Consider the following 20,219-nt stretch of genomic DNA (forward strand, 5'->3'; position numbering starts at 1 on the left):
GCTGGCGGAGAAAGGCCACAGGTGGGCGTCAAATGAGAGAGGACGACGAAAGTGCAAGTCCCGGGCAAAAAAGGCCCCAAAAACTTGGTCTCTTTAAAAAGTAAAAGAAAAACTAAATATGGGGATTATTTACTGTTTCTTCCTTTGCATTTTTACATCTGAATTTTTGTTAGGAAAAAATATATATATACATGAAAATAGTGAAATAGCTCAGGTAAATAGCACATTTTACTTAGACAATGTTTTTCTGGGCGTGAGCAAACTGTTGCCGCCAAAGTGGGTATTTCACAATCCAGTCCAAGACTGGCGACCAGTCAACACACGGCACAAAATGTCATTTTTCAATGGCTGATGTTGTTTTATGACCCAACTTTTTTTCCACAGGGTCGTAAATCCGTCCCGGCGAGTGTGTCGCTTTGTTGGCGCTAACAAGCTGAGATAGCTTAATCGCCGTCTAATGGGATTTCCGGGGACGACCGATCTCGTTAGGGGCTTAGAAGGGGTGGAGTCAAATGTGCGTCACGGCCCAGGGGATCAGGAACCCAGAAACGCGGTCGACCGTCACCGAATGGTCGCAGACGGCCGTTTGTCGCAAGGTCGACGACCTATACACTTTGAACAGTCGGAGTCTTGACAGTATTTGATGAAGGCGACAAACTTTTGCAGGAAATTAAAAACAAAAATTGATGATTGATGAGATTCGTGTAATTAAAATGAACTGGAAAGACTGGTTGCTTTTGTTTGAGTGAGCCAATGAATAAAAAAAGTGCCACTTAAGAGTCTAAATCATGGGCGCTCACACTTTTCAAACAAACAATGGAATGAAACCTTAGAAGTTAAATGGATTGGACGTCTCTTGCCGTCAATCGCACTGAAACACGACCATTCAATTTCAGCCTTTGTTGTTCAATTGACTTTGACGTATATTGCTGTCAATGGCAGGGAATGAAGTTATTAATGTTTGTTTTGCTACTAACTAGGGTTTCCGATACTGCACTTGAATACGGTTTTTGCAAAATATATGAACATTATGTACTGAGACTTTGCAATGTTTGAAAAAAAGTCTAAAAAAATTAGTCTTCTGACCCAATATGGCCGTCTACCAAGCACACCAGTTCTTCACGTCTAAAGCTGTCAGTGGGAACCAATGAGTTTTAAAATTACAATTTGTTCTCTCCTTGGGCAAGATACACATTTACACCTAATATAAACAAAAAACATAAAATGAAAAACCCGAGATTTTTAAAGTAGTGAAAGTCGATGAATGCACATCCTGCTTTTGCCACTAGACGGCAGTAGAGTATTGCTAAATGTTGTCGACTGTGAAAGTCAACTATCATTTCCTATATTTCTGTAGTGATTTAAACCGCAGCTACATATTTTTCGGTAACAATTTTATGTTATGATTATTTTTTCATGAAGAATGATATATTTGATGCGTAAATGTGCCAACTCTGCCCTTTTCTTTACCCCCCTCTTTCTGTGCATCTGCTGACTTGGCTTGTGTTGCATTTAGGTGTTGGGTATGCCGGTTGTAAAAAGGAATGTGCCTGGTGCTCCGGTGAATGGAGGCAGCGAGGCGGACGCCAATGAGTGTCATTCTGGCATACGCCAAACGCTGACATCCGTAGACCTGCGGGGATTACAGTATTGATAGCTTTTTGGAGCCTTCTGGTTCTAGGGGCGAGTGGGGAACAGCAAATGACATTTGTTGTTTCCCCCAAATTCATGTGCTTGCCTGTGCTAAAAATGTTGATTAGAAATGTGTATATCTGGCTGGTTTAATCCTTCATTCATGTTTTATTTACATTAATCGATTTGTTTTTAAAGTGTTAAGACTTCCAAGAAGCTATTTTAGTATTAGCATCTCAAGAAAGCTACATTCATATTCCAGTGGTGTTAATTTTGGTCGCTTCCCGTCAGTCAATGTCTTGTCCATTTTGGACTTTAATGTTTGCCACACAAGTTCATTTTGGAGCGCTTAAAAAGGTCACGGTGGCGACAGATTGCTGTGTCTGTGGCGGGTAGACGTACACTAAAAAGAGCAAGGACACCCAATCAAGTCCGTTTTTCACAAATGCTATGTTTTGTCTTCACAAATTGGAGTCCTTGAAGCACTTTTAGGACTTTGGCTATAGTAATGGTAATGGGCGAGAGACGTCCAGATGAGGATTTGATGGTGAAAAATTCTTTGGCCTTGATCCAGATGACTTTCTTGCCTACTAGGGGACAAAAACAGGCAAGAGTTGAAGGAATGTAGTGGACAAAAATAGGGGGGGTTCAGCGATGTCCCTGGTGGGAGGCGCTCATGTGATTGTTAGCCACTCAAACAGCGGAATTCAATCTGGACGTGCGGGATTTACCTCGTGTCTGAATTCTTTACCCTCTCAAAGTAATCCTCAGGTGTCATGCTGAGATCAAAGAGGCCACCAACTCATTCCCTGCTGCTAACGGGCGATTTTTTTGGGGGGGAAAGTCTCCCGCTTTGGACGTTTGTCGACCGTCAATGGCGACCAGTCATATTGACAAAATATAAATCTTGGAAAAGTAGAAAAATAACCAACTTTTGACCTATTTTCAAGTCCGTGCATTTGTTTGATGGGAATGTTGCCCCTACCAATATGGCCGCCACCCTTGATTTTTATTCTATTGAAAGGCTTTCCATTTCTTGACAATACGATGCTAATTCTTTGAGCCAAAATGATATTTTCCCAAATTATGACATCATTCTAGCCAAGTTTATTGCCTAAAACGTCAAAAAAAAACGTCAAATCAGTCTGTCCGTCATTTTGTCTGTCCCCCTGTCTCTCTCCAAACAACCCGGGCCAAGTGTTTGCTTTTTTAGGGCGCAGCTGTGCGCGGACGCCACGCAGCTGGACGACGCCCCGTGGTTTTTCACACGGGCGTGGACTCGGAGAATTCTGGGCACGACCAGAAGAATTCTCCTCAAAGAAACCTTTTGCACTTAGTAGTACATTTACTCGAGTACTTTTTTCAGTACTGTGTCCACCCTTGCTTATTGTGTTCTCTAATTAAAAAGCAATAGGAGTGAAGCCCCTGAGAAAACAGCCACAAACCCCCGCCATGACCAGTTCCTGTTTCAAAACCCCCACTCCCGCCCCCTATCCGGACCCCCAACCCACCAACCCCATCCCGAATCCCCCGCACTAGACTAGAGAACTCTTTAAAGTGAGGCTCCACAAACAAATGCAAGACAATGGCCTCCCTAGCCCGCCATACATTTACTACCACAATCTGTCTTGTGCAAGAAAAAACAGACATGAGTCAGCAGGAAGTCTGTTTCAGTGGCTTTTATTTATTTTTTTATCTTTTTTTTCAGTCTTTACAATTTTCCTTCCCATTTATATTTATCAAATATTTTGACTACTATTTTCATGTAGTTATCGTATCTATTCCACCAACAGTACTCTATTACTTGAATGTAGCCCTACGAGTAGCTAGCCACCAATTAAGGGTGTCTGTCCCCTTCATGGTGCCCAAAGTTGACTGGAATAGTTTCCAGCACCCCCCGCGACCCTCGTAAGGATAAGCAGTGCAGGAAATGAACGAATAGTTCAACGTACGTCCATAACTTTCCGCTTGTTAACAGATTGACATGACCTTACACGAAGGGTTATCAGCTGCCCGTCAAGGTTAGCGCCTAGCATTAGCGCTCATCGGAAAGCCTGCCCGAAGATTAGCATAGCACGTATTTTGAAAAAGAAACTTTGCAAAAGTGGTTCCTGCTTCCTACCGCAGGAAATCTGACACATTTTGATACGCTGAGCTTCTCAGGGCGCTGTAAATTTGAGCCGAATTTCCACCTCCCCAAAAGCTTCCCCGCTAGCTAAAAGCCTGCTTGTTCTCTTGTTTGCTAAGGTTTCTAGTTTGTTTGACTTGCGTAAGTCACTTGCGCTCGGACAAAGAAGCAAAAAAAAGTTGTTTCCTCTCCGGGGAAGCCGTTGGCTCACGCTGTTTCTCTTTTGGAAGGCGAAACTCATCCCGGACCCTCGCGTTTTCCTCTCCGGACGGCTCGACGGCCTTGACCCTAGTTGACCCGAGCACTTTTTTTTTTTTTTTAATCGGCCGCCGTTGCCGGGCGTCCAATCCATTTTTTTGGTACAGATAGTACAGATTCTTTTTGGATTTATTGCTACACACTGGAGTAAAATTTAACTGTACTTTGAAGCCAAGGTTCGAAAAGTTCACATCTGCTCCATGTTGACAAAAGGAGAACTTCTCCCGGGGGTGCCATAGCTGGAGAATGCTTAAAAGTCCGCTAAGGGAAGGTAACTCGTGTTTTGTCTGCTCTTGTCCTTCCCACCATTGTGGGAACTTTCGGGGAAGTTTCAATACGCAAACTAGGAAGCGACACAGGAAGCGGCACGATAGCGAGAAGGCCGTTTGGAACTCATCTCATCACATTTTTTGCCACAATAAATTGATAGCAAAAAAAATGACCCACATTAACTTTCAGAAAAAAACTCACTAGTCATTATAATTGTTTTTCAGCTGCAAAAAAAATATCATTTTTGTCCAAAAAAAAAACCCTCAAATTGGGCGAAAATATAAAGGAATTCAACCAAAATGTACAAAGGGTGACCTATATGGATTGGACGTCTATCACTATCGACAAAAAAAAAAAAAAGATAATTTCCAGTCATGACCTGAAGTGTACGTCCAATCTTGTTCCTTCTGTTTTGCTCATTAAAACCAATCAGTCTTGAGAAACAAGCCACTTGAGCGCTCGCCAAGAATTCAATGGGAAATGTTTGACCTTAAAAAAAAAAGGACATTTCCTCAGTGCACTCGCTACGTGATGCTCTCGAGTGGACATTCCTGCTGCCACAAGAAATCATACATCAACCGCGGTGACCTCTCAAGTCTTTGTTGTCCGAAAAATTGTCGCCATTAGCCGCTAACAAAATCAAAGGCAGGAAGCTATTTTGCCTTCATTATTCTTATCAGGCACAGAGACCACAATTTAGGACAAATCAGCTTTATTTAAATGTGCATGTTTCCAAAGAATTTCATGGCATTGGGGGGGGCAACACACTAAAAAAAAAAAGAAAAATTGACGCTCATTAAACTGAGCCTGTCGCTGGAACGGCCGTCATGTTTATCATGCTTCCTTCACGTAGGTCCTCACTGCCACTACATCTCCCATGATGCACCTCTGTAGGAACAAAGATGACAAAAAAAGGAAAATGAGTTCAGGAGTCAAAATTGATGTTCACTTAAATATGTACTAATGTTAGTTTGACTTCCATATAATACATTGATAAAATAAAACGTATTTTTCCTCCATAAATCCAAACTCTAAATGAAATTTCTCACCGCTATTAGTTTCCCATCTGTCACTTCCCTCTCGATGCTGGTCTCTTTTCCATCCCAGCATTGTTTCTGGACAAGTTTGCCATTTTCCAAGCTGATGACGGTCTGCGGGCATAAATAAAAGATGTCTCAATCAATTGGGAGCCTTCGCCACCTTAAATAAGAAAGCATAAAAGGCAATGGGATTCGAACCCGAGTCTTCCTGTCGTCGGCCGTGGTCTCCTCAAAGGGCTCGTTGAGTTTGAATTTGATCTCAGAGGTCTTGAAGGTGCTCTGCGTCTTCATGCTAACGGTGCCTTGGTCGTCCACCGTCAAGATCAAGTTGGGCTTGGTGCGGTTGCCCACCTGCCGGATGGCGAAGCCCACCCCTGAGCATCATCACAAACACCAATGAGGTCAGTGGCATCATTAAAAGTGGTAAAATGCCCATAATTAGTAGAAAAAGTATCATTTCGAATGGAATTGCTTGCACAAATTGACTTTCAGATTGTCCAATGACCTTAAAACAAATGGGATCTTACCTATTGCTTTCATGTAGTCGTCAAAATTCTCGCTGGAAATCATCTTCCACGTTCCAACAAACTTCTCAACCATGGTTGCGAAAGTTATTTTAGTCGATATATAAAACTGCGTGCGTCCAAATTTGACTCTGTAGGAGATGCGCTCAGTATTTATAATGCGGTGAGGACCAATCACAGCGAGTGACGTCATAAGTAGGGGACGGACTGAGAATTCTCGTTTGAGCTTCGATTGATGAGCTACGAGCATTTTTAGCAGATTTAAGTAAGTCACTTCAGCATATATGTTTACTTTAATTTAATGCTATTAGGAATATAATATTCTATGAGTAATATAAATATAGAAACACTGCTTAAAATGAAGTGTATTTTGCCTGGGTAAACAAATATTTACAATGTAATGTTTTGTGGTCCTCATTCGTCAAGTTGAACGCGTGAAATATTTAATTTATTACAAATTCCATTAACGTGTCCAACCGAAAAAAGATTACTTAAATGATAATTCTATTACATAGGTCATTTAAAACATTATTTGACTAAGCAGGTCACTTAAAATATTATTCTACTACATAAACAAGTGGTCATTTCCCGATATTACTAATTTAAGCTAGCTACGAGCATTGTTGAGTAAAAAGTCAACATTTTCATTTTAAAAAACTATACTTTATAAGTAACAAAGAAGCGTTTGGACTGCTTTGTTCAAAGTTAAAAAGTATCCCTTTTCAAACTATAACCAGCATTTTTTAATTTGATGGGCTAGTTGCAAATTCTAATATAAAAATAAAATAAAAACTAGCATGCTCACTGAAAGTGCAACATAAAGAAACGTGGGAGTGACTGGGTGAAAGGTATTCATTTTTGTTTGGTCAACTTTTTTCCTCCTATTTTTAAAAAAAAGGGAGTTGTGTATAAAGGTCAGTTGATTTTATTTAGGCAGATTATGCAACATGCCCACATAAGAATAAACAATCAGGTTAAAACTCACATGGTGAGGCAAAAAAAAACAATACACATTTTATAAATATATACCTATCTACAGTATACATATATTGTTTGTTATTTGGCAGTGGTTTGAGCCTGGGGATCCTTGGCAGTGCATCTGGCCTTGAAGACGCTGAGCATCTCGTCGCTGGTCAGGTTGGCGCTTTTCATCAGCAGCCGCTCGCCGTCAACTGAGGAGGAAGACCAAAGGAGGGGGAGCTCGTCAAGACAATGACACAATGGCCGGACAAAGTTAACTGTGAGTAAAAGTCAAGTGGCGCGCACACAATGGTGACCTATGGCAGAGATGGGTGTGTTTGGTCAGAAAAAACATATGGCAGAACAAGAACAGTAGACCTTTAGTCACATACAAGTTTCTTTTTTTTAGCTTCCAATATGATTCCTAATAGATTTTTTATCCTGGCAAATATTGGATTTAACTGTAAAAATCCATGTCCCAGTGAAAACTTCCATCTGTCTTATAATTAAGTTAAAGTAAAACAGAAAATAAACAAAGACTATCTAAAGACTTTAAGTACAATAAATAAAATAAGGAAAATCTATATTATATTTATTATTTGCTTAAAAGTTAGGGGTGTATGGCTTTGCTTCATATCCTTGCGATTAACCTACAAAAATAATATTTTTTTAATATGTGATCCAAAACTAATGGTTTTGCATTGCAAATGGATAAAAACATGCCAAAAAACCTCTAAATGAGTTGAGGAATTTCCCTCAGGCAATAGTTGTACGTTACCGCCGCCTTGTGGCACAGATGGGTAATTTTACAAAGAAAATCACCTCAGAGATTGACATTAAAATAGCTCATTGTAGATAAATAGTAGTGGCATATTTAAAGTGTATTCCAATCCACTGTCAAAAAACTTTCAATTGCGTTTACGTACTAATTAATTAATAACACTTACCATAAGTGATATCCACTACAGGTTCTGATTTGTCGTGTTTGACCACCGGTGTCACCTCACAATTTAAATTGGTGGATCTGGCTTTCTCCGAGCCCACCGCCACAAGAAATTCCCTAAATGAGGCCACCAAAACACAGTTTATTAGCCCACACAAGCACGATTGTGGCACATTTGAGCAAACGAATAGAAATCATTTCAAGTGGCTAGTTAGCATCATTCTTAACCGGGCGACACGGTAGAGCAAATGTGGTATAAAACTCGTTATCGAATGATTTGGCACGAAAAATCCATCCACGCAGGCCTTACCGAATCGATCGGGTATTGGCCTCAAAGGGACAAAAGTGGACAGCGACTTTCTTCACCGCTTTTAGCACTACGGTTGATTTACCGGAGGCTGCCATGTTTGTTTTCACCTTTCCCCTCAATGGGAGGGACCTTATGAGAGGCTCGCTTTTGCAATGTGACCACAAGAGGGCAACCGAGTCCAATGTAAAGCTTTAATAAGCAAACTTAATAGGCTCTTTTTTTGCGTGTATATAGTCATCTATGTTTTGTTCCTCACATACAAATTAGAATATTTCTGCTTCCTCTAACAATGAGTTTAGCTCATGTGTTTATTTAATAACTGCTTTTCCGTAGGACGAAAGCTGTAATCATCATTCCAACTTGACATATAAAGTAGAATGACTCATAATGACAGTGGTTTGCTTGCAATGTTCCTGTAACCTTTTAGATAGATGTTTATCGAGCTGATTAATTTAATTCATTTCCTAGATCGCTTTTCAGACCAGGGAGGCGTGGAGCCTTTGTACCTTTGCCAATGCTTGAACTGGGTCACGGAATGCTCGCTACAAATTACAAAGAGAATGACGCCCAGGTGACATTCTCATTCATATGGGTCATAATTTGTGTGCCTTGTGTGATAAACGAAAGAAAAATGTAACAGAAGTGAGAGTGTAGTCGATAAAGGAAATCTAGACATGCTTCCTCTTACCAGCAATAGACATGACAAAGGCCTACAAGTACAAGTTTACGTTGCTCTTCAATACAAATATGTCCAAATACTTTCTGTAACAAACTGGTACCTACAATGGGGGATGCAAAGATATGGATATTCGGGGTGGGGTTGTCCCAGACGATATATGTGGTAAGTATAGCGTTTGTTCTTTAGCAGAGAGCACTGACAGATGAAGTTGTGCATGTCAACAATTAGGAGTCCATTCTTCCAGGTCAGCCTCCCCCTTGAGCTTTCATTGTTCCACACTGTCGCCACTCTCTCAGAGTACGAGCCCTAAAAATGACTCAAATAAGCATGTACAGTAGTTGGTGTGTATGTGAAGAGGAAATGCTTGAGTCTCGGTCTATATTTAGCCAAGATTTTGCACCACTGTACAACTGTCACAGGCGGTGGTCACTTTTGTGTTTCAGGAAGGAGGCTGGAGGCACGATAACAACACGTTGGTTCATCACTTACCCTCCAAAACACTCGCAGGAAGTGAAAACCGCAAAATAGACAGACCGGCCCTTGCTTTCAAGGCTTTTTTTTTTAACACAGAAATGTTTACCTTATTACTTTCCTCAACTACCATATCATAAAAGTAATTATGCCATCTCATTATATGATGCTCTGCTCTCCTGTAACATTTAATATGAAAATTATGTCACTGCGAAAAATAACATTTAAAATATTTTTCTCTATCCCCATTTAAAACTATTATTTGCTGCATTCATTCACCAGTTCTTTGTTAAATTGTTGAATTATAATATGTAATAACAGTAAGAAATCAAAATTATTTTCATGAAAGATTTGCTTGATTCATTGTCTTTTAGATGGCTGTCTTACAAAGCATTTTATCGTTTCAGATGCTTTTGCTGGTAGTACTACACTACCCACGAGGCCATGCGGCACCAGGGCCTTCTGTGATTGGCTGCTTTGCTCTCCGGCTGTGGCAACGCGCTGCTGGCGGGGCAGCAGTGGGGCTCACTCGGCAGCGGCTGTGGAACCGGTGATGGTGACCGTCTCCCCGCCTGGAGAAATGTACGCAGTTTGAATAGAGCTACTGCCGCATCCCTGATACCATAACACCCCCCTTTTCCCCCAGGACACCATAACACGACAACGGGGGGAGCAATACGACGCATTTGAACGGCGGGAAGCTTCTACGTCAAGAACCCTCACGAGGTAACAACCGCTACGTGTTTTATATTTATTTACTGATTTAAACTTCTATGAGAATGTGTATTTTTACTACGGCATAGTTTCAAAACGTGATAGTATTCATGGGATATAGACTAGCCTTCAGTGGAGACTTGTTGCCCGTTTGCTCATTATGATTTCAAATGCATTGCATTGACATTGAACGCATCATACGTAATCCCCCCTTGTGTTTACATTTTGACCATGTTAGTGGGTGGGGGAACCTGTCACTCACACTGGTCCATTTATTAGGTACACCTGCAGTACTGATAATAACACTACTATACGGTCACATAAACAGAGTATACTAAAAATTGTTCTTTTCATCTTTGGTTAGCCAGAGTTTAGGATTTGAATGTTGCCACACTATGTTGTTGTAATTTGCTATTGTTTAAATAGCCATAAAAATGAATAGTATATATTTTTTATATACTTAAAGTGTTTTCAAGACCTCCTAATCATGGAGACCCCCTTGGTAGCACATCTTCCCTGCAGCGCCCTTAAAAAATAGTCTCTTGCCTGCACAATTTTGTTATTCTGCTTGTTCTTGCAACTGAGTATACTCTTGTGCTCGTCCAATGGCGTAAAAGAACGTCCACGTCTCGTGGAATGTGGCTGGACGGCAGCTGGAGGGAATCTGGAACATGTCGCTATAGAATTCGATGATATGTTATTATTGCAGCTGTTGCATGTTAAGAACGAGCCATGGCTTCCAAGAATGTTAGGGTGAAGATTTTGCTTTTTTCAAAACATCTGTGTAATGTTAATATCGTTTTTGTGTAACGTTTGTATCTTATGGGAAGTTGGGACTTACATTGCTTTGTAATTGGTGTCATAAATTATACACCATTTCCTACATTGATTTGAACACGTTGCCAGGTTTTGTCACATGTGGCTCCACCTAGTGCTTGAAACAAGAAGTGCTACAAAATGTAGGCTGAATTTAAGATTCTTGTCCTGGGTCTTGATTCAATGATATATTCCTAATTTGCTGCAAGCCAATACAAACCGGTCCATAGTTTGGACACCATTGGAATAATAAAAGCTGACAAGATGCGATTAGACGTAAAGCAAGACTGATGAGGAAGATGAAAATGGAGGAGGGCAGTTGTAATAATAAAAAGAGGATATTGATCTTTATCGCCAGGGCCGCTGACCTTCTGAGAATTGATTGGCCGTTTGTAATGCGTGGCGCAAAAGCTACTTGGCAAGCGTTCCCGGATCCCATTTGCAGTAGCCGGGGCTTTTCATCCAGAAGCCGCAAAAGGAAACCTAGCTGACCTAGTCACTCTCAAATCAAGTGCTTTGATTACAGCTTGACACTTGAAATGCCACGCGGGCTAATTAAAGGTAGACTCGTTCATCCAGATGAACACCGCTTGCATTCCTGCCTGTGCGCAGCCTCTGATGACAGAAATTGGATGTCGTTACCTAGTTTGCTTTGGGGAGGCTCTTTTCAAAACAAAAGCGGTACTGATTCTTAGATTTAGATATTAGTTTGAACGTGAAGCGACGTTAAATGGTCAAAAATGTTCAAAAAAGTTTACAGAAAATGATTTACATTCATTAGAGAGATGGAAATGATATTCAATTATTGATTAATTATCAACATTCTTACACATATATTATCACTACATTAAGATATAACATGAGATCATCCTAAAGGGTAATTAAAACAACAACTCTTTGCCTTGGCGGAGGTTCAAAAATCATGCAAATTGGCTGTCAGTAAAGATTTGAGGCAAGACTTAAGTAGACGTAAGCGCACGCTTCCCTCAAGAGAAAAATAGCGGCACCCCGCTGCTTGAAGGAATCGCCACAGACGGGAAGTAAGGCCATTCGTCCCTTTCGGGAGACATCCTGCTGAGTCGGCATTTCCCCCGAGGGACACACACACAGAGAGAGAGGGAAAGTCGCCCAGAGGAAAATCCAAAGTGTCTTAATCCCTCTGGAAGCGTGTCAAGGGAAACACAAACCATTCTTTGTCTTTTCAATTTAACCCCTTATTTGTTTCCTCTTGGACAAAAAACCTTGCTTCTTTCATACATAATCAAATTTGTCATTAGCTACGGTCACTTTTTGTAGCTCTCGTCATGTTCAACCTGCTTACAAAGTTTGACGTTAGCCGCTAACTCAAACTAGCTTTTAATGCTCCAAAGAATCCCTTTACAAAGCATCCTCGCTTCCCGAATTAATCGGCTTTATGAAGGGGGACTAAAAGCATGCTTGAAACAATCATTTGCTTCTGCTAATGTCCAGCTGAGAGGCTTTATTTGACAACGTTTATGCTCGCTCGTCTTTGACCCGTGACTCTTTCTTTGTATGCTAAATTCTGGAAGAGACGCATGGGGAATTCCAAAATGGCTTCCCTCCTTTCCAACTTATGTCATAAGAAATGATAAAGTATGGCTTTATACACATATGCGGCCTTGTTGCGAGCATGCTAACCAAGGCGCTAGCTTGATTGAATGAAGCCATCTTGGCTAGTTTCTTGTGTCTTTACATGTTAGCTTACAAACACACATACACACACACACAAATAGATCTATATTATCCCCCTAGTCGCCACACTTATCACTTAGCGTAGCGCTAAAGCCGTCGGACGCTAAAAGGAACAAAGCTAATGACTTTTTGTTAGCCCGGTGACACACACATCCAGACGGAAAGCCACACAGCGGCTAGCCAACAGACGTTGCCAGTTGTTTCCAGCTGTTCATTCCCTTCACTCGGCCACTAAAACAGAAGCAATGCAGTGATTGTAACCCGCCTCGCGTCCCCAAACACCCACCCCGTGCGCGTTAGCCAAACAATAGCAGTGCTGTTCCACAAAGCTCACATCACATTTGTCCCTTATGTCTCCAATTCTGTCTCTGACCAAACGCTTATCCTTTCAAAAATGGCCGTTCAAAGAAACATATGCGACTTAGATATTTTGAATTGAAACAAAAATACATTAGTTACATCTTTTAATAGTACAATTTAAATAAATCAATAATACAAGAAGAAGTTTCTGGGCCGTGGGGGGATTACTAAAGTCCAAGAAGCAGGCGCGTGGGGGGTGGCGGGTCGGGGGTCCACAAATGGGTCACGTCGCTTCATTTCAATAGTAAGCCTCGCTACATACAACTTGCTAAACAGGATGTTGACAAAATCTCACTTCCTGTGTTTTGGCTACCTTCCACTGGTTGCTTTGTTTAGCCACGCGTTCGTTAGCTTAGCATTGATAAAACACAAAGTGAATATGTAATATGTACTAGATTTAATATTTCTACTCTTGTCAAAGAATACATCAAAAATTTAAAACAAATTAAAAAGCAATTTTTTACAGTTTTTACTTTTTGTATATTTAAGCAAAATAGTATAAAATAGGTAATTGCAAAAAAAAAAAAAACCCCACCAAATTAATGGCTTGAAACAACTGGCTTGTTTGGTACTTTTAGGTAAGATTTAATACCTTTTTATTGTACATAAAAAAATATATTTTTACATGAAGATATATAATATATTTCAAATAAATCTTTAGTGCAATTGGGTCCAAAAGAGGCAAATGTGCACCACGGTGAAAAGGCGGGCGGGACAAACGTCTATTCATAGAGATGCGGCACAAAACGGGCTCAAAGGAAAGATTAGGATGCGTAGCGGCACATGAGAATGCCAGCCTCCTCTCGTCTAGCCCTAGCAACCTCGTAACCCGCGGCGACGGCTGTTTGACGATGCGCACAACCGGCGGCGCTCTGATGATGATCATCATCATCATGTCGCCATGGAGATTTATTCTCTTCCCTAGAATTTTTTCCTATATTTTTTGTATTAGCTTCTAATGTGTTTTACTATGAAATGTTATCGCGTCACCTGCTGGTGGAGTTTAGGTTTTTTTTAACTCTTATATTATTTGTGGTTAGATATAACAGGAGGAAAACAGTATATGTAGTATTCTTTCATCTTTTTATTTTATTTGTTCATTTGCTGCCAATGCAATGAATGTATTGGATGTCTAACACCATCAATGGCAGCCAAAATGTCATTCTATTTCTTTTTTAACGACATCCGGTCAGTTGGCGAGTTTCCTCCCAATCCCGCACAAATTGTGGGATTAATCCCTCCCCCGCTTTCAAGGAAATTAGTCATGGCAGGATTACATATGACTTTTTCAAGCGATTTATAAAAAAAAAATGCTAAAACTGGTGCTCCCATACTGCATTTTAGTCGCAATGGATTTGACAATACTTTGTTTTGTACTGCAAATAATCCTACATTTTAAATTACCATGACCATTTTCTTATAGTATAGACATCAGACATCACATAAAAACAGATACTGGAGCGAAAAGACTAAGGTAGAAAAAGGGAAAATTGCTTTCTGAGGATGGCCATCCCTTGTGTACGCACCCCCCCTGAACCCAATCATTTTCCACGCACATTGGCCTATCCACGCACCCCCAGTCCCATCTGTTGTGTCTTGATTGAACACGTCGGTGTCCGCAAGCGAGCTAACATATTTTAGCATCTCTTTACCGTAATACAAAATACATCCATTTTTTTTGTCTTTCCAGGCAGTGATGAGAAGTGGTGCGGATTATTAACGATCTTTTATTAGCTTGACGCTTCCTCTTTTGAATTCTTGACGGGCGGAAGTGAAAGTGGAGCATGTGAAAGTAAAGTTTAGATAGAAAAAAAAGGAAAACAGGAAATTCACCCTACATGCAGGTCTGTTTTTTAGGTCTTAATTTAGTTGTGGTACACACCCTGCCAAAGTCGGGTCACATCCTGTGTGCCGCAATGCGGGGACGTCGACTCCTTTTGGGTTTGCGGCCCTTGCCAATGTGCCATAAACTTTATAGGCCCAAAAAAAAATAGATGACATTTGACTTCCATTTCAGAGCAACAATGATGCTTGTCCTCCATTTTGGCTCTTTGAAATATTCTGTTATTTGCCTCCTGGTTGATGAAGCAATTGATTCAAATTGTAAGTGGAGAGTGGTTAAATGATGCAGGTTTCCCCTTTCCTACTTTCAGGGGACACGTCCATTTGTTATGGCAAAGGAGCCGCTGCTCCGGCGGGGTTGCCATGGCAACACTTGTTCCCCGCCACCAAATGGTCCCTCGCGTGTTTTGTTTACGGCATTTTCTTTTTCCCACCCGCCAAATGGCCTTGACAGTATGTAGGTACCTTCATTTGGACTGGTAGGGGGTTTGCTAGCGATATATAGTAAATACACTTGTAAAACAAATGGCATACAGAGATTGAGGCCAGTCTTATTTTCCTCCATTTCCAATTCAAACTTTCACCCCTCCCGTAGTGGGGGGTAAATTAATCCAGAGGGCGGGGTTGTTCTTCACGCTTCAAAATACCACATCAAAAACCAATCACTTGTTGGCCTAGTAATCACAAAAGAAAAAATATTCCCATCTTAATCTTGGCTGGAGCACCATTTTTATCCTAAAGGAGATTGAGGGCAGGCCTATTTCTCTTTAATCCTTGAGAAAACTATGGCCACTAACAATACAAGATGTCCGTACCAACGACTATGGAGTATCATACTGCAGTTGATTAGTCAGTGACAGGATGGATCCAGCACACAGCTTTATTCCAAATTGTCGTCTGTTGTTTTGGCCAGTGTGTTTGTTCACTGCACCACAAATATTACCCTGTCTAACACTGAAATGTTGCTCTTTGCTGCCCTCCGGTGGATCATCGACGCATTGCATGTTGTAATGACGACATCTAAAAATGCCCTAAAAGTTCAATCAGGTGTTTTTTTTTTCTGCTTTCAGCTGGCGCCCGCCCGATGTCCTCTGGAGCCCCGGTGTGATGCGTCATGGCCCCGTTGCCGATCGGCGTGTGGTGGGGGCCGGAAGCGGCCGCGGTCGGGCCCGGGGGCCGGGCGGCGGTCTCGCTGGGCGACGCCGGCGGGGCCCCGCCGCTCCTGACGCTCGCCTTTGCCGCCTTAGCCGTCTTGCTGCTCGTGTCCTTTTTGCTGCTGTGCGCCGGATGTCGTGGGTGAGTGAGTGAGCCGCTGAGCTCAATGCATGCTGGGAGATGTTGTCGCTGAATCCAAATTGGATTGAAAGTTTTGTCATGGCTTCCAGGCAGAAGAAAGCAGTCAATGGACATCCAGCAGGTGACCGTGCTGACCTCATGGATGGAGTGAGTACATACACGCGTGCATTCAGTGTTTTACTATTTAAATTATGATTTTATAATATTCATATTGATATTTAAATCTTCATTCACCGTAAGTGTTCTTTTAAATCACCGTTGGGTAAAAAACATTACGTCTTCTGAAGTCTGGGTTTAGTGAATAGATGACGTAATTCAGCATGGAACTGCAATGACTGCTGGTGTCCACAGGGCGTCGCTTTTTCCTAGCCTGTTTTTACTTTGCAGTAGGTAAACAACTCAAGGAAAAAAAAACGTCCTCAGCCTCAAGTGAACTTGTTATCAGTCACGTGTTAGTGAAAGAGAGGCGGAGGAGGAAGCTTTGTTTGAATTTTTTACTGCAGAAGTTGACGCTACACACCTGTTTGCTTAGAAAGAGAGCAAAAAAGAGATTTATTCCAGATGGAATGTTGGCCAGATTGTGTATGCAAAAATGCAGCGACTAGATCACAGTTTGCATCAATAATTACAGACATTTTTTGATTCAAAAATCCATGAGTTACTGTACTAAAGTTAACCATTATTATTATTAAGATTATACAGGTGGCAAGTTAACCACTGGCCCCTCCAAGTTTATATGTATTCAATGTGAATGTCCGTGATTGTGGCTAAAATGTGCTCATTTCCTGTCCAGACATCAGATAAAGAGACCATCAGTCAATTGGCCGACAGTCCGGCGACCCACATTGGCGTTAGCGCCTCGCACAACGGACCACTGACCAGCGGTACAAGTGAGTGACGTGACCTCCTTCCTCCCGAGTCGTGGGGACGGACGGCTCTTAACTGGTCGTGTCGTCCCTCGCCCAAGTCCTCACAGACACGCAAGCCAGCAGCCCCCAACCGTCAGAGGACACGGCATCTGGCCAATGGGAGCGCAGGTTCTCCAAGTGTCCGCAGGGCCGCGAGCTGCCCAGCCTCCCGCCCAGCGGCTCTCTGGTCAGGGGCGTCGCCCCGCCCACCTCAGCGGAAGCCACCTATGAGGTCGCCAAAATCAATGACATCCAAATCAACCCATTTTCACCACTTTAGTATTTTATTACGTCAAATATTATTTCAGATAGTTATTTTATTTCATTTTTTTTAATGTTTCACGGACACAGATGGTAAAAGACATCTCGACACCGTCCCGCGACGTCAGCGTGGAGGACTGTCTTTACGAAACGGTCAAGGAGCTCAAAGACCCCGCGACGAAGCTGACCCTCCCCAACGGTACAGCCGGCCCGTCGCCCGCGGACGCACCCGCCCCTCCTCCGCCCCTCCCCGTCACCGGTCCCACTCCGGCGATCAGCCCCGGCACGCCCGAATACGCCTCGGTGGACCGCAACAAGAAGAGCCGCTACAGCGCCGACCTGGAGGCCAAGCGGCGCTCTGCAGGCGGGGCCAAGGTGCAGCCGGAGGATTTGCCCCCGCCGCTACCTGAGAAAGTTCTGGATGAAAACGATAACCAGCCCGCACTGCCAAATGGACACGCTAATAGGAAGGTGAGACATTTTTCTTTATTAGTTGACTCATTCACCGTCAAAATAGTTGTCACTCAATGTGCTTATTTTAGTGGAGGATTTACTGATGGCATTTGAAGAGCAAAATGGCCACCCACAACAAAGAGCTGATTTACTCAGCCAGCTCTATGTGGAAATGTACCTAACATGGAAGCGTGTATGTTGCACGTGTCCGTTTGCATACATTACTTTCCACGCGTCCCCCTGCGGGCTGATTTTAAGATTAACCCAGAGTTGTAGCGGCTCCCCGCCGTTTACACCGGCGTCCAACCGGGAGGTGATTTATCTTGTCAGGTCGATTGCCCGCGTGTGTGGTGAGCCAACCAGCTGCTATTGGTTTGGGTGACACTTATTCCGCCGTCGTGATGGATGACGCCACGTCCTCGCTTTGTCAATGCAACCCCCCCCAGGCGGCACACGTACAGTAAACCCGCACGCACCCCTTCGGATCATATTCTTTGTTACGCTAAGGTATACTACCAGGTACCAGCGCAACGGGAAGAGCAGCTGACACCTCACGGCTTGTCCACTCAGCAAGATGTAATCAGCTTTGTGTTTACTGAATAAGCAACTTACTATAATCTATATCAGGGAAGCCCCGATGACTGTTTTTGCACGCGAGTCCATGTCACCTCATTTCCCTCATCAAAAGCACTTTCCAGCCTACTCTCCATAGAAGAACAAGACGGCAAATTAGAGATGGTTTTTCCCGAGAGACTCTGTAGCCCCAGGTCTATTCGGATTGCAAAAGCGAGCTACGTCTCCCGAGATTGGCGAGGCGCTCCTGTCAGGAAAAAAAAAGCGACCCTGTTCCCCAAACGCAAGCTGTTCACACTTCTCCCCGGACGTAGTAAGCGCTTTGCCGCAGGCCAGCGGCAAACAATGAAAAGACGACACAAGATCAGATAGGAACAAGGCGGGCGGGGGGGGGAACCTATCGTGGATTTCCCCCCTTACCTCTTTTGTCGATGGCATTTTTGTGCTTTTAACCCGGTTAAACTTTATGAATAAAAAAAGGATTGACACTAAAATGTTTCTTTCAGTCTTTTGAGAACTCTGCAGTGGACAAAGCTAGCGGGGACAACGCCGGCGTAGCCCGCGACGACAAGGAGGACGACTACAGCAGCATCGCCGAGCTCAAGGGCCTGATCCCCACCGGGTCTTCCGGTGACCTGTACGCCACCGTGAGGGACGTCTACGCCCAGTCGGCGGGGGACCATAACAGGGAGGGCCCGGACCCGGGCTACGAGAGCATCCGCGTCACAAAGACTGGCGAGGAGGACCGAGACAACGGGACTCGGGAAAACTCGGAACCCGACTACGAGAGCGTGGGAGAGTTGGGCCTGGGCAGGGAGATGTCTCGTCTTTGAGCGACCGATCGTTATCGTCCTATCGTAGACGTCTTGTCTGGCTTGTTTGGGTGCACTTAGTTGGTACTAATACCCATATATATCACATATATAGGGAGATAGACGCCAACCGTCGGAGTTGGTGGAGTTATTAACTGGCGGCCATCTTAAAGCAGTGGACTTCTCTAAAGAAATCTTTTGCAGCAAATTGAAGGTGAGTGATTCCCTTCATTGAAATAATTCAGCAAAATCTTGACACATTTTGGTTATAGCATACCATATTAACACATGTTGGGAAAATAATTAAATACTTTTAAAATAGGCAGTTAATTTAATGACTCTAAGATTGACGAAAAACCAAACCATTTGAAAATAAAGTCATTTAAAGTTATTTAAGACACTCCGAGGAATAGCACTAGCACAAAATGGCCTGCAAGTGATCCAGCTAGCTCTCTAGATATGTGATATCTATGCTTATACCTGCCTGGTAGTACTGGCGCACAAAATGGCCTGCAAGTGATCCAGCTAGCTCTCTAGATATGTGATATCTATGCTTATACCTGCCTGGTAGTACTGGCAATACCTCTGGATGACATATCACCAAACATGCTGTATTTTGAAAGTGACACTTCAAGTATCAAAAACAATTCCAAGGTTACGGCAAAGGACTTTGCGCCAAAAGACAAAAAGACTTTTGCTAGTTTCATATCAAGAACATCTGTGTTTACCTGTCAAGACTCAACGTCTTGAGTAATGTCCCCAACTAGGGGTGGCGACCTTTGCACATTCCTTCGAAAACACAACCGAAAGTTTGACTAGGGCGGAATCCTCCCACTTAAAAAAAAAAAGTTTACCGTTGCGCTTTAATTCGTCGTCCATTTAGAAATGGTGCCTTTGAGGCGCCGCCCTTTTTTTTGACTCATTGGCTGCCATTAAAAAATGCTAGATGTTTGAATTAGCTGCATGCTAGCAACATGTTTATCGTAATAGCCTTTACAAATTGTTCCGCCGTGCTCCCACGATGACATTTTCTTGTGAATTTGCTATTTATTGACGACAACGTGCCAATGTGAACACGTGCCTGCCTACCATAAGAAAACTCTTTTCGGTTGGTTTCAGAGATTTTTGTTGTTTTTTGGAACGCAAAACATTGGGTACGCCTGACCTAGCCTTTCTTTTGCGAAATTATCATGTCTTTTTTTGTTCTATTATCAAAGCAGATGTTTCGTATGTAATTTTGTGGTACGTGACATGGT

The 20,219-nt window shown here is 42.7% G+C and overlaps 3 protein-coding genes across 5 annotated transcripts; 1 reads left to right on the forward strand and 2 right to left on the reverse strand.

Annotated features, from left to right (window-relative positions):
- Positions 1 to 4,983: 4,983 nt before the first annotated feature.
- fabp4a (fatty acid binding protein 4a) lies at positions 4,984 to 6,024 on the reverse strand. The gene is made up of 4 exons (XM_077742772.1): positions 5,856 to 6,024; positions 5,527 to 5,702; positions 5,338 to 5,439; positions 4,984 to 5,176 (listed from the first exon to the last, which is right to left on the reverse strand). Exons 1-4 carry the CDS (start codon positions 5,926 to 5,928, stop codon positions 5,123 to 5,125), a joined length of 405 nt encoding a protein of 134 aa, XP_077598898.1. The 5' UTR covers positions 5,929 to 6,024; the 3' UTR covers positions 4,984 to 5,122.
- Positions 6,025 to 6,050: 26 nt separating this feature from the next.
- pag1 (phosphoprotein membrane anchor with glycosphingolipid microdomains 1) lies at positions 6,051 to 19,442 on the forward strand. Of its 3 annotated transcripts, XM_077742771.1 has the most exons (10): positions 6,051 to 6,117; positions 6,920 to 7,092; positions 9,623 to 9,797; positions 9,862 to 9,941; positions 15,731 to 15,956; positions 16,046 to 16,103; positions 16,750 to 16,846; positions 16,924 to 17,096; positions 17,216 to 17,596; positions 18,658 to 19,442. In XM_077742771.1, exons 5-10 carry the CDS (start codon positions 15,775 to 15,777, stop codon positions 18,982 to 18,984), a joined length of 1,218 nt encoding a protein of 405 aa, XP_077598897.1. In that variant the 5' UTR covers positions 6,051 to 6,117; positions 6,920 to 7,092; positions 9,623 to 9,797; positions 9,862 to 9,941; positions 15,731 to 15,774; the 3' UTR covers positions 18,985 to 19,442. The 3 variants fall into 3 exon arrangements, with proteins under 3 accessions (XP_077598897.1, XP_077598895.1, XP_077598896.1); XM_077742769.1 differs by having other exon boundaries at positions 9,623 to 9,941; XM_077742770.1 differs by lacking the exon at positions 6,051 to 6,117 and having other exon boundaries at positions 6,910 to 7,092; positions 9,623 to 9,941.
- On the reverse strand, positions 6,755 to 8,218 carry mrpl53 (mitochondrial ribosomal protein L53). Its single transcript, XM_077742773.1, has 3 exons — positions 8,066 to 8,218; positions 7,760 to 7,872; positions 6,755 to 7,024 (listed from the first exon to the last, which is right to left on the reverse strand). Exons 1-3 carry the CDS (start codon positions 8,158 to 8,160, stop codon positions 6,909 to 6,911), a joined length of 324 nt encoding a protein of 107 aa, XP_077598899.1. The 5' UTR covers positions 8,161 to 8,218; the 3' UTR covers positions 6,755 to 6,908.
- Positions 19,443 to 20,219: the final 777 nt, after the last annotated feature.

This window comes from Stigmatopora nigra, chromosome 21 (genome assembly GCF_051989575.1).
Source record: "Stigmatopora nigra isolate UIUO_SnigA chromosome 21, RoL_Snig_1.1, whole genome shotgun sequence".
NCBI classification, from domain to species: Eukaryota; Metazoa; Chordata; class Actinopteri; order Syngnathiformes; family Syngnathidae; genus Stigmatopora; species Stigmatopora nigra.